This window comes from Aedes albopictus, chromosome 1 (genome assembly GCF_035046485.1).
Source record: "Aedes albopictus strain Foshan chromosome 1, AalbF5, whole genome shotgun sequence".
In the NCBI taxonomy this organism is placed as follows: domain Eukaryota; kingdom Metazoa; phylum Arthropoda; class Insecta; order Diptera; family Culicidae; genus Aedes; species Aedes albopictus.
Genome location: NC_085136.1, coordinates 142429911 through 142445111, shown reverse-complemented (window position 1 = coordinate 142445111; position 15201 = coordinate 142429911). Strand labels below are relative to the sequence as shown.

Sequence of the window (15201 nt, the reverse complement as noted above, 5' to 3'; positions counted from 1 at the left end):
AGTTCTCTAAAGATTATTTCGAGGGAATTCTCAAAAATCTTCGAAAAAACTCCTGGAGCAATCCAAGGAACAATTTTGGAGTAAACCTTCGAAAGAACTTTCGAAGAAATTTTTGGAGGAATTGATGAAAAATTAATAAAGTAATTCTTGGAAGAATCCCTGAAGCAGGAATTTAAGAAATTCTCACTGAAAACAACGTGAAGAAATCTGGAACAATATTTAAAAGAATTCTTAAAAAAAATCCACGAAAAAGTTCTTGAAGGAATCCTTAAAAGTTTCACTGAACTAGTCGTTTGAAGAGTTTTCGTTAGAATCTCTTAAGAAATCTCTAAGCGAATTGTTAAAGCAATTTCTGAAGGCTTTCTTGGAGGAATTTCCTGAATTAAACATGGTGAAATTCATGAAGAAACCCTTTGAAGAAATATTTCAAGCTGTTCTTGAAGAAATATCTAAAGGAATCCTTGTAGGAATTTTAAAACGAATGAGAAAATGAATTGCGGAATGCATCTGGGCTGTAACTCTCGATGGGAATCGTACCGGAACGAAAGAAACGTGTAGAGAAACTCCTGAAGAAATCGTAGGAGAAGTTTCTGACATCTTCCAAAAATACCTGGAGGTAAAAGAGAAGAGAAAATTTCTGAGAGAAGTTTCTGAATGATATTTCACAGATATTATTTCCACAATTTTGCTGAAGAAAATATAAAGGAATACTTTGATAAATTAGTGGGTAATCTTTGGAGAAATTTTAAAAAGAAAACATGAGGATATTCCTGAAAAAAAAAACCTTGATGAAATTCCTAAAAGAATACATGGAGTAAAGCCTAAGGACATTTTTATATTCGTAATCACTTAACCTAGTTACAGTTCTATTGTACATTAGGGCACTACGTGAGGAATTTCAATTGACAGCTGCGCTTACATTTTGTACAGCTCCTAGATGTATATTCTATTCTACTTTATCGAACTGATTGCCTTTCTGCTTGTTGTGTGAACCCCTGCGCTTCCACCGACGACCGTGAACGTGAGTCCCGAAGGTTCCTTGAACTGTCAATCTGACGTCCGTACGAACAATGATCGTGTGCGACAGAAGGAGAAACGTCATGTGGAGCATAACTGAGCAAACGTGTTTATGCTGAAAGTACTGATCAGTGAATAATCGTTGTACTCAACAAGAGAATTAGAAGGAGTTTTTAAGTTCAGTTAGACTATTTGCTGTGGCGGAAAATCAGTCCGTCAGTGTGAAGTTGTAGGAGTTTATTTAATTGAATACGTGCAGAGAATTTCTAACTTTATTTGTTTCAGTTCAGTATCAACCTAATCAAAGTGGATTCGTCGAGTCAGCAGTCAGTCGTTTGATTATAGTTGTAAGTTTAGCCTGAAATCGGTGAAGATTAGCATTGAATTCTAGTTAAAACTAATCTTTTGTATACAGCTCAGATCCGTTTTCCCAGTAAGGCTCGTAATAACAGTTAGACACGAAAGTTTCGGTCAGTCTGTGAATTTACACTGAATTGTAAGTTATTGAGATTAACTAAGGGAACGTCCATAAATTACGTCATGCTTTGAGGGGGGAGGGGGGTTCAACAAAGTGTGACGACCCATACAAAAATTTTGGAGATCCCATACAAAAAGTTTGACATAGGGGGGAGGGGGGGTTAAAAATGGGCTATTTTTGCGTGACGTAATTTATGGACGTTCCCTAACCTAAATTGAGCTCTAACAATGCATGCATTAAATAAATTTCAGCTTAAAGCTGCTACTACCAGTAACGTAGTTGCTTCAAAGAGGTGTCATTTTCATCCGGAACTTCTCGTCAGAACACTGCTGCTTTCCCTTTTCTACTCTATACATGGTAGAAGGATGAGCACAAGGATGATGGATGGCCGTTGTTCCTTTCCAGTCCGATTCAGGGTCCATTGTGAGTAGCGGTTCGCCGATGTCCAGGTATCCGGGTCCGTTTGAGCCACGAAGCTCAGAAGAGGGTCAGTGCCAGCTGCTCTCGGGGGAAGAGCAACTAACGAAAAAATCCAAGTACCGGGGCTGGGAATCAAACCCATGACCATCCGCATATGAAGCGAACGTTTGACCAACTACGCTACGGGTCCCGGCTTCCTGAGGAAGTTGTTGTAAGGATTTCTAAAGAATCCTTGAGAGGTTTCCTGAAAGAATCAGTGGAGGAATTTCAAGCGAAATCCTTGGAGGAATTTCGAAGCAGATTCTTCATCCTTTCCTTTCCTTTTCTTGGCGTTACGTCCTCCTGGGACAAAGCCTGCTTCTCAGCTTAGTGTTCTATGAGCACTTCCACAGTTATTAACTGAGAGCTTCCTCTGCCAATGACCATTTTGCATGTGTATATCGTGTGGCAGGCACGAAGATACTCTATGCCCAAGGAAGTCAAGGAAATTTCCTTTACGAAAAGATCCTGGACCGACCGGGAATCGAACCCGTCACCCTCAGCATGGTCATGCTGAATACCCGTGCGTTTACCGCCTCGGCTATATGGGCAGATTCTTCATGTACTTCCTAAAAAAAGCTGTGAAGTGGCCGAAGCAATCAGTTTCTTAGGAGGAATTCCCTGACAACTTCCATAGAAATACTTCGATGGAATTTTTGAAAAAAAATCTGTAGGAATCTTTATATAAATTCTTGAAGTATTTTTCTAGAATTTTCTTTAGGACTCCTTGGAGGAACTCCTCCAGATTTCTTAAGGAAAAAAAACTCCTAAATTCAAATGCTGGTGAAATGCAAGTAGAATTTTGGTGCAATCTTGTACAAATCCATAGAGAAATTTTCGGAGTAATTTTTGTAGGACTTTCTGAAGGAATCCTTCGAAGAATTCCCAAAAAAATTCTTAGGATTTTTTTTAAAGAAATCCTGGATTCAATTTCTGATGGAATGCATGCAGGAATTTAGAATTCTTGTTAGAATGTTGTTAGTAGAATGTTGTTAGAATTCTTTATGGAATTCCGGAATGAATCTTTGGAGCATGCTTGGAGTAACATATAGAAAATCTTTGGAGGATTTTCTAATCAAATCCTTGGAAGACTTTTCGCAGAAATCATCAAAGAATTTTCTGAAAAAAAAATTCTTGGAGGAGTTCTTGGAGCAATCCTTTTAGAAATTTTTGAAGGAGTTCTTTTATGAATATTTGATTATTTAGAAATATTTGAAATGATCCATGGAGATAAACTTGAAGTTTCCTTGAATATGTGAAGACATTTCTGAAGATATTTCTGAAGGAATACAGGGGATAGACAAAATGATCGGTACAGGCAAAATTTTCACTTTTCAAAAAATGGCCAAACAGCTGTAACTTTTTGAAAAGTGCATCGAAAAATCTAATTTTTTTACTGTAAAATGATCAACCAGTTGTGTATCAATGGTCCAATTTTGGTAAAGATCGGGCTATTCTTAGAATGATTCTAGAAAAAGTCAAAATTATCCGATAGCCAACTTTGAACTGTTATGTCTCCGGATTCAATGAACCAAATGCAATGAAATTTTGAGTGTTGAAGACTTATATGATTAGCTTTGAAAAACTTTTAAAATAAACTAAAATTGTTCACACGGAATAAAATTATAGCGCTTTTCAAAAAGTTACAGCTGTTTGACCATTTTTTGAAAATGGAAAATTTTGCCTGTCCAGATCATTTTGTCTATCCCATGTAGTTGCACAGGAGGAATGCTTGGAGAAACTCTTGAGTGAGTTCTTACAAGAATTCGTGATAGATTCGTTTTTACATCAAATATGGTTTGGCTTGCAGTCCCTCAAATCAAAAGGAAACAGAGGTTATCTATTTTCCGACGTTTCGGCGCAATGTATTTTGCCTTCTTCTTGGGATCACTAAAATGGTTTATACAATAAGTTTAATTTTACATTTCTATCTGTGTGTCATTTACTTACTAGAGTTCTGTTTTTTTTTGTCATTGTGTGTTTAATTTCTACATAAAATTGTCCTATTTTTGTTCGTCGCAACACTATTGTTTGAAAATTTAGTTATGTTGAGTAATATAGTCAAAAATATACTAATCAAAAACGAGAAAATTACCGTTGAAGTTCAAGTTCACTCACTGCTTCGGTAGACTGTTTGGTAACTGATCTGTGTTATGGTTTAGGTGGGGTCGGATGGGTGGTTGGTGTTTCTGTTATTTTGTCCATTAGTGTTTTTGTCATGACTGTGTTAATTCTGTGTATTAGTCCAGAGAGCGTACTGCTAAGTCTATCTGTATCTGTCCGTTTGTTGATGGAATCGTTGTCGTTGCTAATGTGTATCATCTCTAGAATCGGGAGAATATTTCTCTTGTATCGACGATCGACTATTCGTGTTGTCTCGTAGATGAACCTATGGTCGTGGTCGATGCAGTGGGCCAAGAGAGCTGTTTTTTCTCTGAGTGCTCTCACTGGTTCATCTGCATATGTACGGCCTGACTCTAATAGGTTCTCCAGTTGGTTGAGATTGCTCCGATGGCCCGACAATCTCTTCTTCAGCAGGTTGCCGGTCATACCGATGTAGCATTTGTCGCAGTTTCCGCACTGTATTCGATACACCACGTTATGGTGTTGATCCATGGGTATCGGGTCCTTAATGCGTGTGTAGAGATCCCTTATCGCGTGCACGCTCCGTGGGCATATTATTACGGAGGGATAGTCGTGTCGTAGTGTCTGGATGATTTTTGGTGTAAGTGACGGGATGTAAAGGAGAGATCGGTATATTTTAGCTTGAGGCGGTCCAATCGTGTGTTCTTCGGTCGTGTGATCGTCGGCTGTAATGGTGTGCGTTGGTAGTCGTTGGTTTGCAGAATTTGAGCGATGACTTCTCGCTTTTTCTCTTCATCCCAGTTGGTGGATAATCGGTTTACCCGATGGATGACATTTTTGATGGTGTTGATTTTTTGGGTGAGAGGATGGAGAGATGAGAAATTCAACAAACGACCCGATGCGATGGCTTTCATATACCACACGGTTCGAATGGTGTCATCTTCTTGCCGAACTAGAGTCATGTCTAAGTATGGGAGCCTACCGTCTGTTTCCACTTCAAATGTGAATTGGATACTCGGGTGGTATGAGTTGAAGATGTCTAGAACCTGCTGTAATCTATCAGCTGGTATGACAAGCATCAGATCATCCACGTATTTACGCAACACAGTGAAGACAATGTCAGTCTTACTGGTTACTGTATCAAGTAGGATCCCCATGACCAGATCAGCAAGTACTGGGGATAGTGGATTACCCATGGCAGTTACTTCGATCTGTTCGTAGAATTGGTTCCGGAATACGAAGTAGCTCGTGTCCATACAGAAGGATACAATTTCCAGGAAAAGATCGAGATTGATCTCCGTGTTTGGTTTGATGGTATCCCAGATTTGTATTATATCGTGTATTACCAACTGTTTTGGGATGTTGGTAAACAACGATACAACATCAAACGACACCATTACGTATCCAGAAGGGATCGTTATGGTGTTGATGTATTGGCAGAAACTATATGAGTCTCTGATGTTGTATTTGTTGTCCAACGAGGCTTGTAGTATTCTACATACATACTTGGACAGTTCGTAGCTGGGACTGGTCATATCACGGACCACGGGTCGCAAGGGGAGGCTTGGTTTATGTGCTTTTGGGAGTCCGTATATCCGTGGGGTGGCGGCGGTGCGGTAGTCGATCAGCTTCAGATTCAGAAGACGTTGGACGATGTTGTTGTTGGCAATTTGATATCGGTTTGTGGGATCACTTCTAATACGGCGATACGTTTTATCATCGTTCGTAATCGTCGGTCCACATAATGACCGTCTTGTTACCTTTGTCGGCGGGCAAAACGGATATATCCGGATTCGACTTGAGAAACTTCGTTGTTGTGGTGCATGCTTGTGTTAGGAACTTCGTTTGCGCGTCGCTGGTTCTATCGCTGTGTTTCTTGTTGATATAATTCTGTATGATATTGGTGATGTTGCATCGGGTCCGTTCCTGGGTGGTTTTGTCAGGTGCAGTTTTGAGGATAGTTTCGGTTTCGGCAATCAGGTGATACAGTGGATGACGATCGAAACTTCTGAGGGGTAGTGAAAAGCTTGGACTCAGGCTTAGCAGAACTTCGGCTTCCGGCGGAATATTTTTGCTGGTAGTGTTCAAGATTGCTTTTGCGGCAAAATACATTGCGCCGAAACGTCGGAAAATAGATAACCTCTGTTTCCTTTTGATTTGAAGGACTGCAAGCCAAACCATATTTGATAGAAAACTTTACAGTCGATAAATCAAGATTCGTTTTTACATTTTTAAAAATATCTTCAAAGGTTTCTTGGATTTATTCTGAAGGTGTTGAAGTTTCTGTTGAATTCCTTGGCTGAATCATTGTAGGATTTCTTTAGAAATATGTACTTCAAATATTTTTAAAGCAAATCCTTGGCGGAATTTTTTGCAGAAATTCGAGAAGAATCTTAGGATTTTTTTTTCAGAATTCTGAAGTAATCTGGGAGATATGGAAGATTATAACGTTTTCCATAGGTTTCGGAAAAAATACAGTTTTCGACATAATTGATCACTAAAATAACTAAAACGGTCGCTATGGAACGAACAAATAGCACCACCGTAGACTTGTGTGTTTGACATAACTCCACTACTGTCACAATGCTAATGTCCATATACGGAGGCGCCTTTGTTTACATGCGGTGAACCCTAGAAAAGTTTGCTTCATTGGTCCATTGATTGGCATATGGTTACCTATAAGAATACCAAAGCACAGACAAACAGACGTAACACTCTTCAAAACGATTTGGCACATGCATTTATCGATCAATTTAAATTTCACTTGATTTGCGCGATCCTTCCACCAGATGCGCTAGTGTTCGATCGCTTTGACGTTTGCCAGTGTACACGTTGCTGAATGATGCAAACGAAAATTACAGGTGCTTTGTTTAGTAGTGTGCGTGTTAGACAAACGTCAAATCGAAATCTATCATGGCCTGTTTGTCTGTGACCAAAGATTTCGTCAACTGAACGCTTACAACACTACCTAGTGGCAAAACTTGAAAACTTGTGCTTTCTGCAAACATTTGGCCAACTTTTCCCTTACTAACTTCAAGCTCGTTGAGCGCCCCTTTAAGACTCAATGGATTTCGCTCAAACTTTGATCGTAGCTTCAGGGAGGACAAAATATGAAACTGATTCAGGAGGTAAGACGATGCTTTTCTAAAAATTTATGCTTTTGTCTTACAGGAACTCCTTCTGTGGTTTCTCCACAATTTTTTTTTAGGATTTCCTTCTGTGATGTCTCAGGGAAGTATGTCTGAGATTCTTTTTGGGGTTCCCTCTGAAGTTACTTCTGGGGTCCTTCCAGGATTTTCTTCTGAGATTCCTTCTGGGACTTCAAGGGAGTTCCGGGAATCTTCCAGGTATTCCATCCGAGATTCTCCTAATAGCTGCTGATGAAAACCAGAAGAATCTTGCAGGAGTATTTGCTCCAGGAGGACTTTAGAAGGAATTTCTCAAAATACTCCATAATAAACTTCTGGAGCATTTGCATTAGAAACATCTGATAGAATTCCAGAATGAACTTCTAGAGGATTTCCAAAATAATTTGCAGGTATTTCAAACGAAGCTCTTGAAGGAATCTAGAAAAGAGTTCGTGAAGAAATTCTAGAAGCAGTTTCTTGAAGAATTTCCAGGAATGGGTTCCAAGAGGAATCTCAGTTAGGGTTTCAAAAGGAATCTCTGAAGAAGTTCCCGAAGAAATTCGCGAAGGAGTAATTCTGAAGAAATTCCAGAAGCAATTCCTGGCGGAAACCCAGAAATGAAATCTAGGAAAAATCCCGAAGAAGTTTTTGGAGGAATACTGAAAAAAGTTCTTGTAAGATTCTTGGAAAGATCTTAGAAAGAATTCCTAAGAAATTCCAGAAGGAACTCCGGGAGTGATCTCGCATAGACTTCCTGGAAGGAATCCTTGACGGAATTTTGGAAGGAGTTACTGGAGGAATCTCGGAACAAATTCATGAAGCAATCCCCGAGAAAACACCTGGTTGAAATCCCATGTAAAATTGCTGGAATTCTAAGAAATATTTTCTGGAAGTAAAACAAAAACTTCTGAAGGCATTCCAAAAGCAACTATAAAGAGAATTAGGAATGGAATTTCTGGAGGAGAAATCCCAGAAAAAGTCTTTAGAAGAATCTGTGGAGTACCGCCAGGAAGAATCCTAGCAAAAGCTCTTGAAGGAATCAAAGACGGAATCTCTTCAGGAATCTCAGAAGAAACTCTTGGAAGAACGCCAGAGAAACATCAAGAGCTTCCTGGGAATCCCACGTAAAACTCCTGGAGGAGTCTTAGTACAAATTTGCGGAGAAATCGCAAAACGGAATTACTGTGGAATCCCAGAAGAACAATCTCCTGCTGCCATCATGTCATGAATCAGCAAACTATACCGTGAATATTGGGGTTGCAGAAACATAACAAGTGACTGAGTTATAGCATCAAGGGTCCGCCTGCCCAAATAGTCCCAGACCCTATTTTTGACAGTTACAGTAACAGATTCAAATTTCAATTTAAGGGTAGGGTCTGGAACCATTTGGGCAGGAGCACCTATAGGAGTTATAGCAGCAAGTGCCCAAAATAGGTGCTCTTGCCCAAATGGTCCCAGACCCTAATTGCGTTTTGCTTGGCTTAATTGACGTCTTCTTGAACTGTTCAGTTTCGTTTCTTTTGAGCGCGTTAAAACAAATCTTCATGGCTGTTTCTGGTTCCTGTGCCATAGTGTCGCCTATCAAACTATTCATGTTCCCATTCGAAAACTTATCTTGTTCAAACCAGGAACATGCGAAACGACTCGACATGATAACCAAAAATGCATGACTAACAACCTATCCACACAGGAGGGGAATGTTTGTCAATCCGGAAATCTTACTGTCACGGTCATTCGTTACAGCGATATGATGCTTATGCGTCCTCCAAAAATCGGCAACAATCTAAGCCATGTGTGCGATGCGAAGAGCACTCAAAAGGTAAAACCTTAAATCAGTGCACGTCTTGAAATCGACTTGATGGGCGGAAGGTGTTGTGGTCGTATAACAAGCTGCACCGGCGGCGGCGGCGGCAGCGGTAGCATGTGATAAACATCGTATTATTGGACTGACTAAGTTGGACCGGACGGCGGCGCACGGTTTTGTGGCTTTGGCTTCTGTTTCAGGGCAGACGCGGTGGGTGAAGCTTGACCGCGAATCATAAATTAATTACCTATTTGCGCAGCGGTTCAGGTGTTTGATGATAAACTAGATGGAAACCATCACAGTTCGGTGCACATCTGATGGGGTGATCTATGGATATCCGCCGGTTGCATTATGAGGCCAGGTGTGAACGAGGACTCATCAAAGGATCGAGCAGTTGATAAGATATTTTGAACCCTTGATATTTGTTGATGTAGTTAGTTCTTGTACGGTCCGGACAGGGATGGCAACACTCACTTGGAAAGAGTTACACTCACTTGCTATTTTCTCATCTCAAAAGCATGCTATCAAAAAACAGTGTATGGAGCACTTTTACCTTGTGGTTTTATCTCAAACTTTCCTCAAATGACATTCCATAACACTGGATCCAGGGTAGAACCTTGCGGGACTCTCCTGAGGTTATGTGTTAAAGCAATCCCGATCCACCTCTGAGTCGCATACTACTTAGTAGGTACTCGATACTCGGAATAGCTTACGAGAATCTTGCACGCACAAGTACCCGGGTATTCCCAGATGCAGGAACGCATCGGCAGTAGTGACCTAACTGGCCCTATTGAATACATTTTTGACATCTGGGGTCACTACTGCACATTAGCGAATTTCTCTCCTCTTATGCTGTAGGAAAGTTTCGATGGGTTACTTGAGATACCATCTACAGCTTCCATGTGTCAACAGTCTGTTGAGGATGATCCTTTCAAGCACATTCTCTGCCGAGCAAACATTTGGTCTATATGTCGACTGGTTCCCGGGTGGTTTTCTCGCCTTTGTCAATCGAACCAGGCTATGCCGCCTCCAAGCTCCGGGAAGACTCCCTCGTTGAGACATTTCTGCATTGCAGATGAGATGCTCAGATCTGCAATAGCTACTTTGAAATCTAGGTTCAGAATTCCGTCCGGGCGTGACCTCTTCTCTACGCTTAAGGGTTTTTGCAATCTCCACAAACCTCCCCTTATCGCTTGACCCAGGCCCTAGCGGTCCTACGAAAAGAGGCCTGGGGCTCAGATCATGGCGCGGAAAGAGCCACTCGATGATTCCCACTACTAGCATCTATGGAGACTTCTCGGTAGGAGTCATTACACTTGTCTTGGCAATTGGCGTCACCCTACAAGTTTGTATTGATCAACCACCGCGGAAGTACATATGTAGCATCTACAGAAGAAGACCCCAATTACTTTGACGACTGCGCAGCCCTCGTAAGATGTAGACACTAACTCCTAGACTAGATATTTACCCATCCATGTCGACGCCATCGGCGACACTGTTGCTGTACCCGGCGGGTACTAGGTATGGCGGGTACTTGGTCCTCTATGATGATCCATCCCCCACACAGCGATTGCTTGAAGCAGCAGTAACTGAGCTGTGTGACACCGTGTCACAGTAGTGGCTGTGGCTTAGCTGCGTTACCTGCATTGAGACTTGCCAGCTGTGCCTGTGACTGACTCTTAAGAGCATTTTGAACTGGAAGATCATGCCGCTATCGGTACGAGTACGTCGAATATTGGGTTTATCGACACCCAGTTTTGGCATCACACCTCCTCACCTTGAATACCTCTTAGTAGATAGATCTATCTTGATGACAAGAGCGTCGTCCATGGTACCTGCCCTGCTACCTCTCGGCTTACCGTCCTTGTGGTCTCGTTCCTCCTTTACTCTCTCTCTCATTTTTCCACTAGGGTCCTGAGTAGACCACCTCTTGACCCGCCTTAATCTGTGATGACTGAGAAGAGTAAAGAGCCTCCTTGCCCTGCGAGCACTATCTGGTAGTCCACTGATTTCAGACACCTCTTCATTGCCATTCTGAACACGTCAAGGTGAGCCTCAATGGCCGCCTTGATGACTATAGTCGGAATGCCATTCTGGCGCGGTGCCTTGTTCACCATCATCTTTGCTACTGCACTAAGTTTCTTATTTGTCATCGGGGCGATCTGAATTTGGCCGACATCCTCTCGTTTTGAGATGTCGTTGTGAACCAACCACTTTGGCTGACAAGCGTTGGATATTGAAATGCATCGCTCTGTTGTTTCTTGAAATTGTGACGCTGCATAAAAGCGGCCGAATGTTTTCGACCTATGAAGTACGCAAAATGTTGCCCGTATACCAGCCCGTATAGTCAGGATCTTGGAATCCGAGCAGCTGCCGGAGGAGTGAAAGGAAGGGGTAATCTGCCCCATTCACAAGAAAAGCGACCATTTGGAATGTGAGAACTTCAGGGCGATCACTATTTTGAATGCTGCCTACAGAGTGCTATCCCAGATCATCTTCCGTCGTCTGTCACCTAAAACGAATGATTTCGTGGGAAGTTATCAAGCTGGCTTCATCGACGGCCGGTCGACAACAGACCAGATCTTCACCGTATGGCAAATCCTCCAGAAATGCCGTGAATACCAGGCCCCAACGCATCACCTGTTCATTGACTTCAAAGTGATATACGACAGTATCGACCGCACAGAGCTATGGAAAATCATGGACGAAAACAGCTTTCCTGGGAAGCTAATTAGACTGGTTGAAGCAAGGGTTTGTTCAAATATTTCTTAACGCTAAGGAGGGAGGGAGGAGGATTAGCTCTTTGTTACGCTTTATACAAAATATCTCATACAAAACTTGTTACGTGAGAAGGGAGGGGGTCTTAAATGGACAATTTTTGCGTTACGTAATATTTGAATGAACCCCAACGATGTACGATGTGCATAACATCGTAAGGGTTTCTGGTAAACTATTTAGTTCATTCGAATCTCACCGGAGACTGCGACAAGGTGACGGTTTCTCATGCCTACTTTTCAACATCGCTCTTTTTCTCCTTCTAAACCATATAGGGATAATTTGCAAACAGACACCCTAATAACAATAATAGGGTAGTATGGGGCTGAGGCCACTTTCTACAACAATAGTAAAAGCCAGGAGTACTCTCTCCTCGTGCACACTAAACACATTCCTATGGTCGCTAAACCCTACGTCTCTCCGGAACCAACAAGAAGGTATTGCTTCAAAGAGGGGCTAGTTCACATCGCACTCTCAAGGTTAGCACTCCCTTTGTCCTAGGAAGGCGGGCAGGGTCAATCCCGCCCGCGCCCAACTGCTTAGCAGACATCAAGAACTGATGCCCACGTGCAACCCGATCTGACCTGCCCGCAAAGGAAGAGTAAGTAGTGATACCTTTCAGGCCCTATCAGATGCACCCGAAGGTTGCAGACAGCAGGGTCTCACCTGCTCCGGCCTTTGCCAGGGACCCCTTTCCAACCGCGGGCTCGGATACAACCCAGTAGACCGACGTCACGACAGCAGCGCTACCGGAACTTCCTCTCCGCGGCCACTTAATCGCTGTAAGGGTCGAACTCGACCGCAGGGCACCGGTATGACCTACGAAGCCGACTCCGAACCCCTGGACCACCTCTTGTACCGCATCTGAACTAGCCATCCTCTGAGCCCACGCGCCACCTCCTCTGTAGCTCCCAGACGATATGGGTGATAGCAGTTGAAACGGCGTTCCAGCCAAACTCATCCCTATACATTCTCTGGACAAGATTGTCCGGGGTTGTGTCCTCTCCAACAAGCAACACCGCTCTGGAAGGTGTGATGCGACGAGCCGGGCTCAACAGCCGGAAAACGATATTCACAAAATCCGGCAAATTTGTGTGCTTTGCGGACAATATCGCCATAACAGTTGGAACGGTGACTGAGCTGTACACTCGCCTGAAACGCGAAGCAGCAAAGGTCGGACTGGTGATGAATGCCTCAAAAACAAAGCACATGCTTGTAGGCGGAACCAAACACGACTGGATCCGTCTAGGTAGTAATGTGACGATAAACGGGGATACCTTTGAGGTAGTGGAGGAATTCTTCTACCTCGGATCCTCCCTGATGGCTAACACAACGTGAGTCCTGAAATTCGAAGGCGCATCATCAGCGGAATCGGACCTACTACGGGCTCCAGAAGAAGCTGCGGTCTAAAAAGATTCACCCACGCATCAAATGCACCATGTACAAAACGCTAATAAGACCGGTGGTCCTCTACGACATGACCATGCTCGAGGAGGACCTGAAAGCACTCGGAGTTTTCGAGCAACGCGTGCTATGAACGATCTTCGGCGGTGTGCAGGAGAACGGTGTGTGGCGGAGCAGGATGAACCACTCGCTATACTCTACGGCGAACCCAGCATCCAGAAGGTGGCCAAAGCCGGAAGGATACGGTGGGCAGGGCATGTTGCAAGAATGCCGGATACCTACCCTGCAAAGTTGGTGTTCGCTACTGATCTGGTTGGTACAAAAAGGCGTGGAGCGCAGAGAGGACGATGGGTGGACCAGGTGGAGCGTGATGTGGCGAGCATTGGACGCGACCGAGGATGGAGAGCGGCAGCCACAAACCGAGTATTGTGGCATACTATTCTTGATTATGTTTTTCTTAAATGTGATGTTGAACAAATAAATGTATGTACGTTTGTATACCATCCCGTAGCCCACTCAGGTATCTCCTCCAGATGTATTCTCAGATATTCCTGCAAAGCATGTACTTCTGATGCCTGTCACTTGTCGCAGATCATTGTCGCTGGTAACGGAATGAAGGTTTCCCATTATAATGACAGATAAAAAGAATCTCTCTCACTGCATCTGCGCATTTGCATCTTCGATAACTATTCATCTTCACATATAGTTTTTAGCAATAGTATTGGTTTTCATTCCGTGGATTCATCATTTATTCCTATGCGGGTCCCTAACTGTGACCAGCTTTTAATATCTATTGTACACTATCAGTCCGCCTAACAAACTTCATGATTTACCATCTACCTCATTCCAGATTACACATCCGCCGGTCCCACCTGCTGGAGGATGCCTTCCGCCGGATCATGTCCGCCAACAAAAAAGACCTCCAACGAGGACGCTTGGCCGTGCTGTGGGACACCGAAGAAGGCCTGGACTACGGTGGCCCATCTCGTGAATTCTTCTTCTTGCTGTCCCGCGAGCTGTTCAACCCATACTACGGTCTGTTCGAGTACTCAGCAAACGATACCTACACGGTGCAGGTATCGCCCCTGTCGGCCTTCGTGGACAACAGCCATGATTGGTAAGTTCGGAGCTGAACGTAACCGTGAGATTCGTGTGTTAAGACCAGTTCATCTCTGTACACAGGTTCCGCTTCAGCGGTCGCGTCCTGGGGTTGGCCCTCGTCCATCAGTACCTTCTGGACGCCTTCTTCACCCGGCCGTTCTACAAAGCTCTGCTGCGGCTTCCGGTAGCGCTAAGTGATCTGGAATCTTTGGATAATGAATTTCATCAGTCGTTGCAGTGGATCCGGGACAACGACATCGGATCCGGAACGTCACTGGGGCTCACGTTCTGCGTCACGGAAGAGCTGCTGGGTAGGGTAGTGGAGCGGGAGCTCAAACCGGGTGGTAAGAACATCCCCGTCACGGAGAAGAACAAACGTGAGTATTTGGAGCGGATGGTGAAGTGGCGGCTGGAGCGTGGAGTGCAGGAGCAGACGGAATCGTTGGTGCGTGGCTTCTATGAAGTCGTCGATCCACGTCTGGTGTCGGTATTCGACGCGCGGGAGCTGGAGCTGGTGATTGCCGGAACGGCAGAAATAGATCTCAACGATTGGCGGATAAACACGGAGTACCGCAGTGGTTACCACGATGGGCACCAGGTGATAGTGTGGTTCTGGCACGTGATCGAAAAGTTCTCCAACGAGCAACGGTTACGGTTACTACAGTTTGTGACGGGAACGTCCAGCATCCCGTACGAAGGATTCGCGGCTCTTAGGGGTTCGACCGGTCCGCGGCGGTTCTGCATAGAGAAATGGGGCAAACCGAATGCCCTTCCGCGAGCGCACACCTGCTTCAACCGTTTGGATCTACCACCGTATCCAACGCCGGATATCTTGTACGAAAAGCTCCTGCTAGCCGTAGAAGAAACCAATACATTCGGAATTGAGTAGCTAACTGGAAACGGTGAACTCTGGCTCAGCCGGAGCGACGTGTTCTTGTACTATCTGTTGC

General features: G+C 43.8%; 1 protein-coding gene and 1 long non-coding RNA gene across 5 annotated transcripts in view; one reads left to right on the top strand and one right to left on the bottom strand.

Moving 5' to 3' along the window:
- Positions 1 to 15195, top strand: part of LOC109422805 (E3 ubiquitin-protein ligase HECW2-like) — a 123447-nt gene extending 108252 nt beyond the window's left edge. For all 4 annotated transcript variants that reach the window (XM_062845512.1, XM_062845514.1, XM_062845513.1 and 1 more), the window contains 2 exons: positions 14001 to 14267; positions 14333 to 15195. In XM_062845512.1, coding sequence (XP_062701496.1) covers positions 14001 to 14267; positions 14333 to 15140 — 1075 coding nt within the window. In that variant the 3' untranslated portion in view covers positions 15141 to 15195. The remainder of the gene's footprint in view (positions 1 to 14000; positions 14268 to 14332) is intronic.
- LOC134285199 (uncharacterized) overlaps positions 1 to 15201 on the bottom strand; it is a 203453-nt gene that overhangs the window by 84044 nt on the left and 104208 nt on the right. The window lies entirely within an intron of this gene.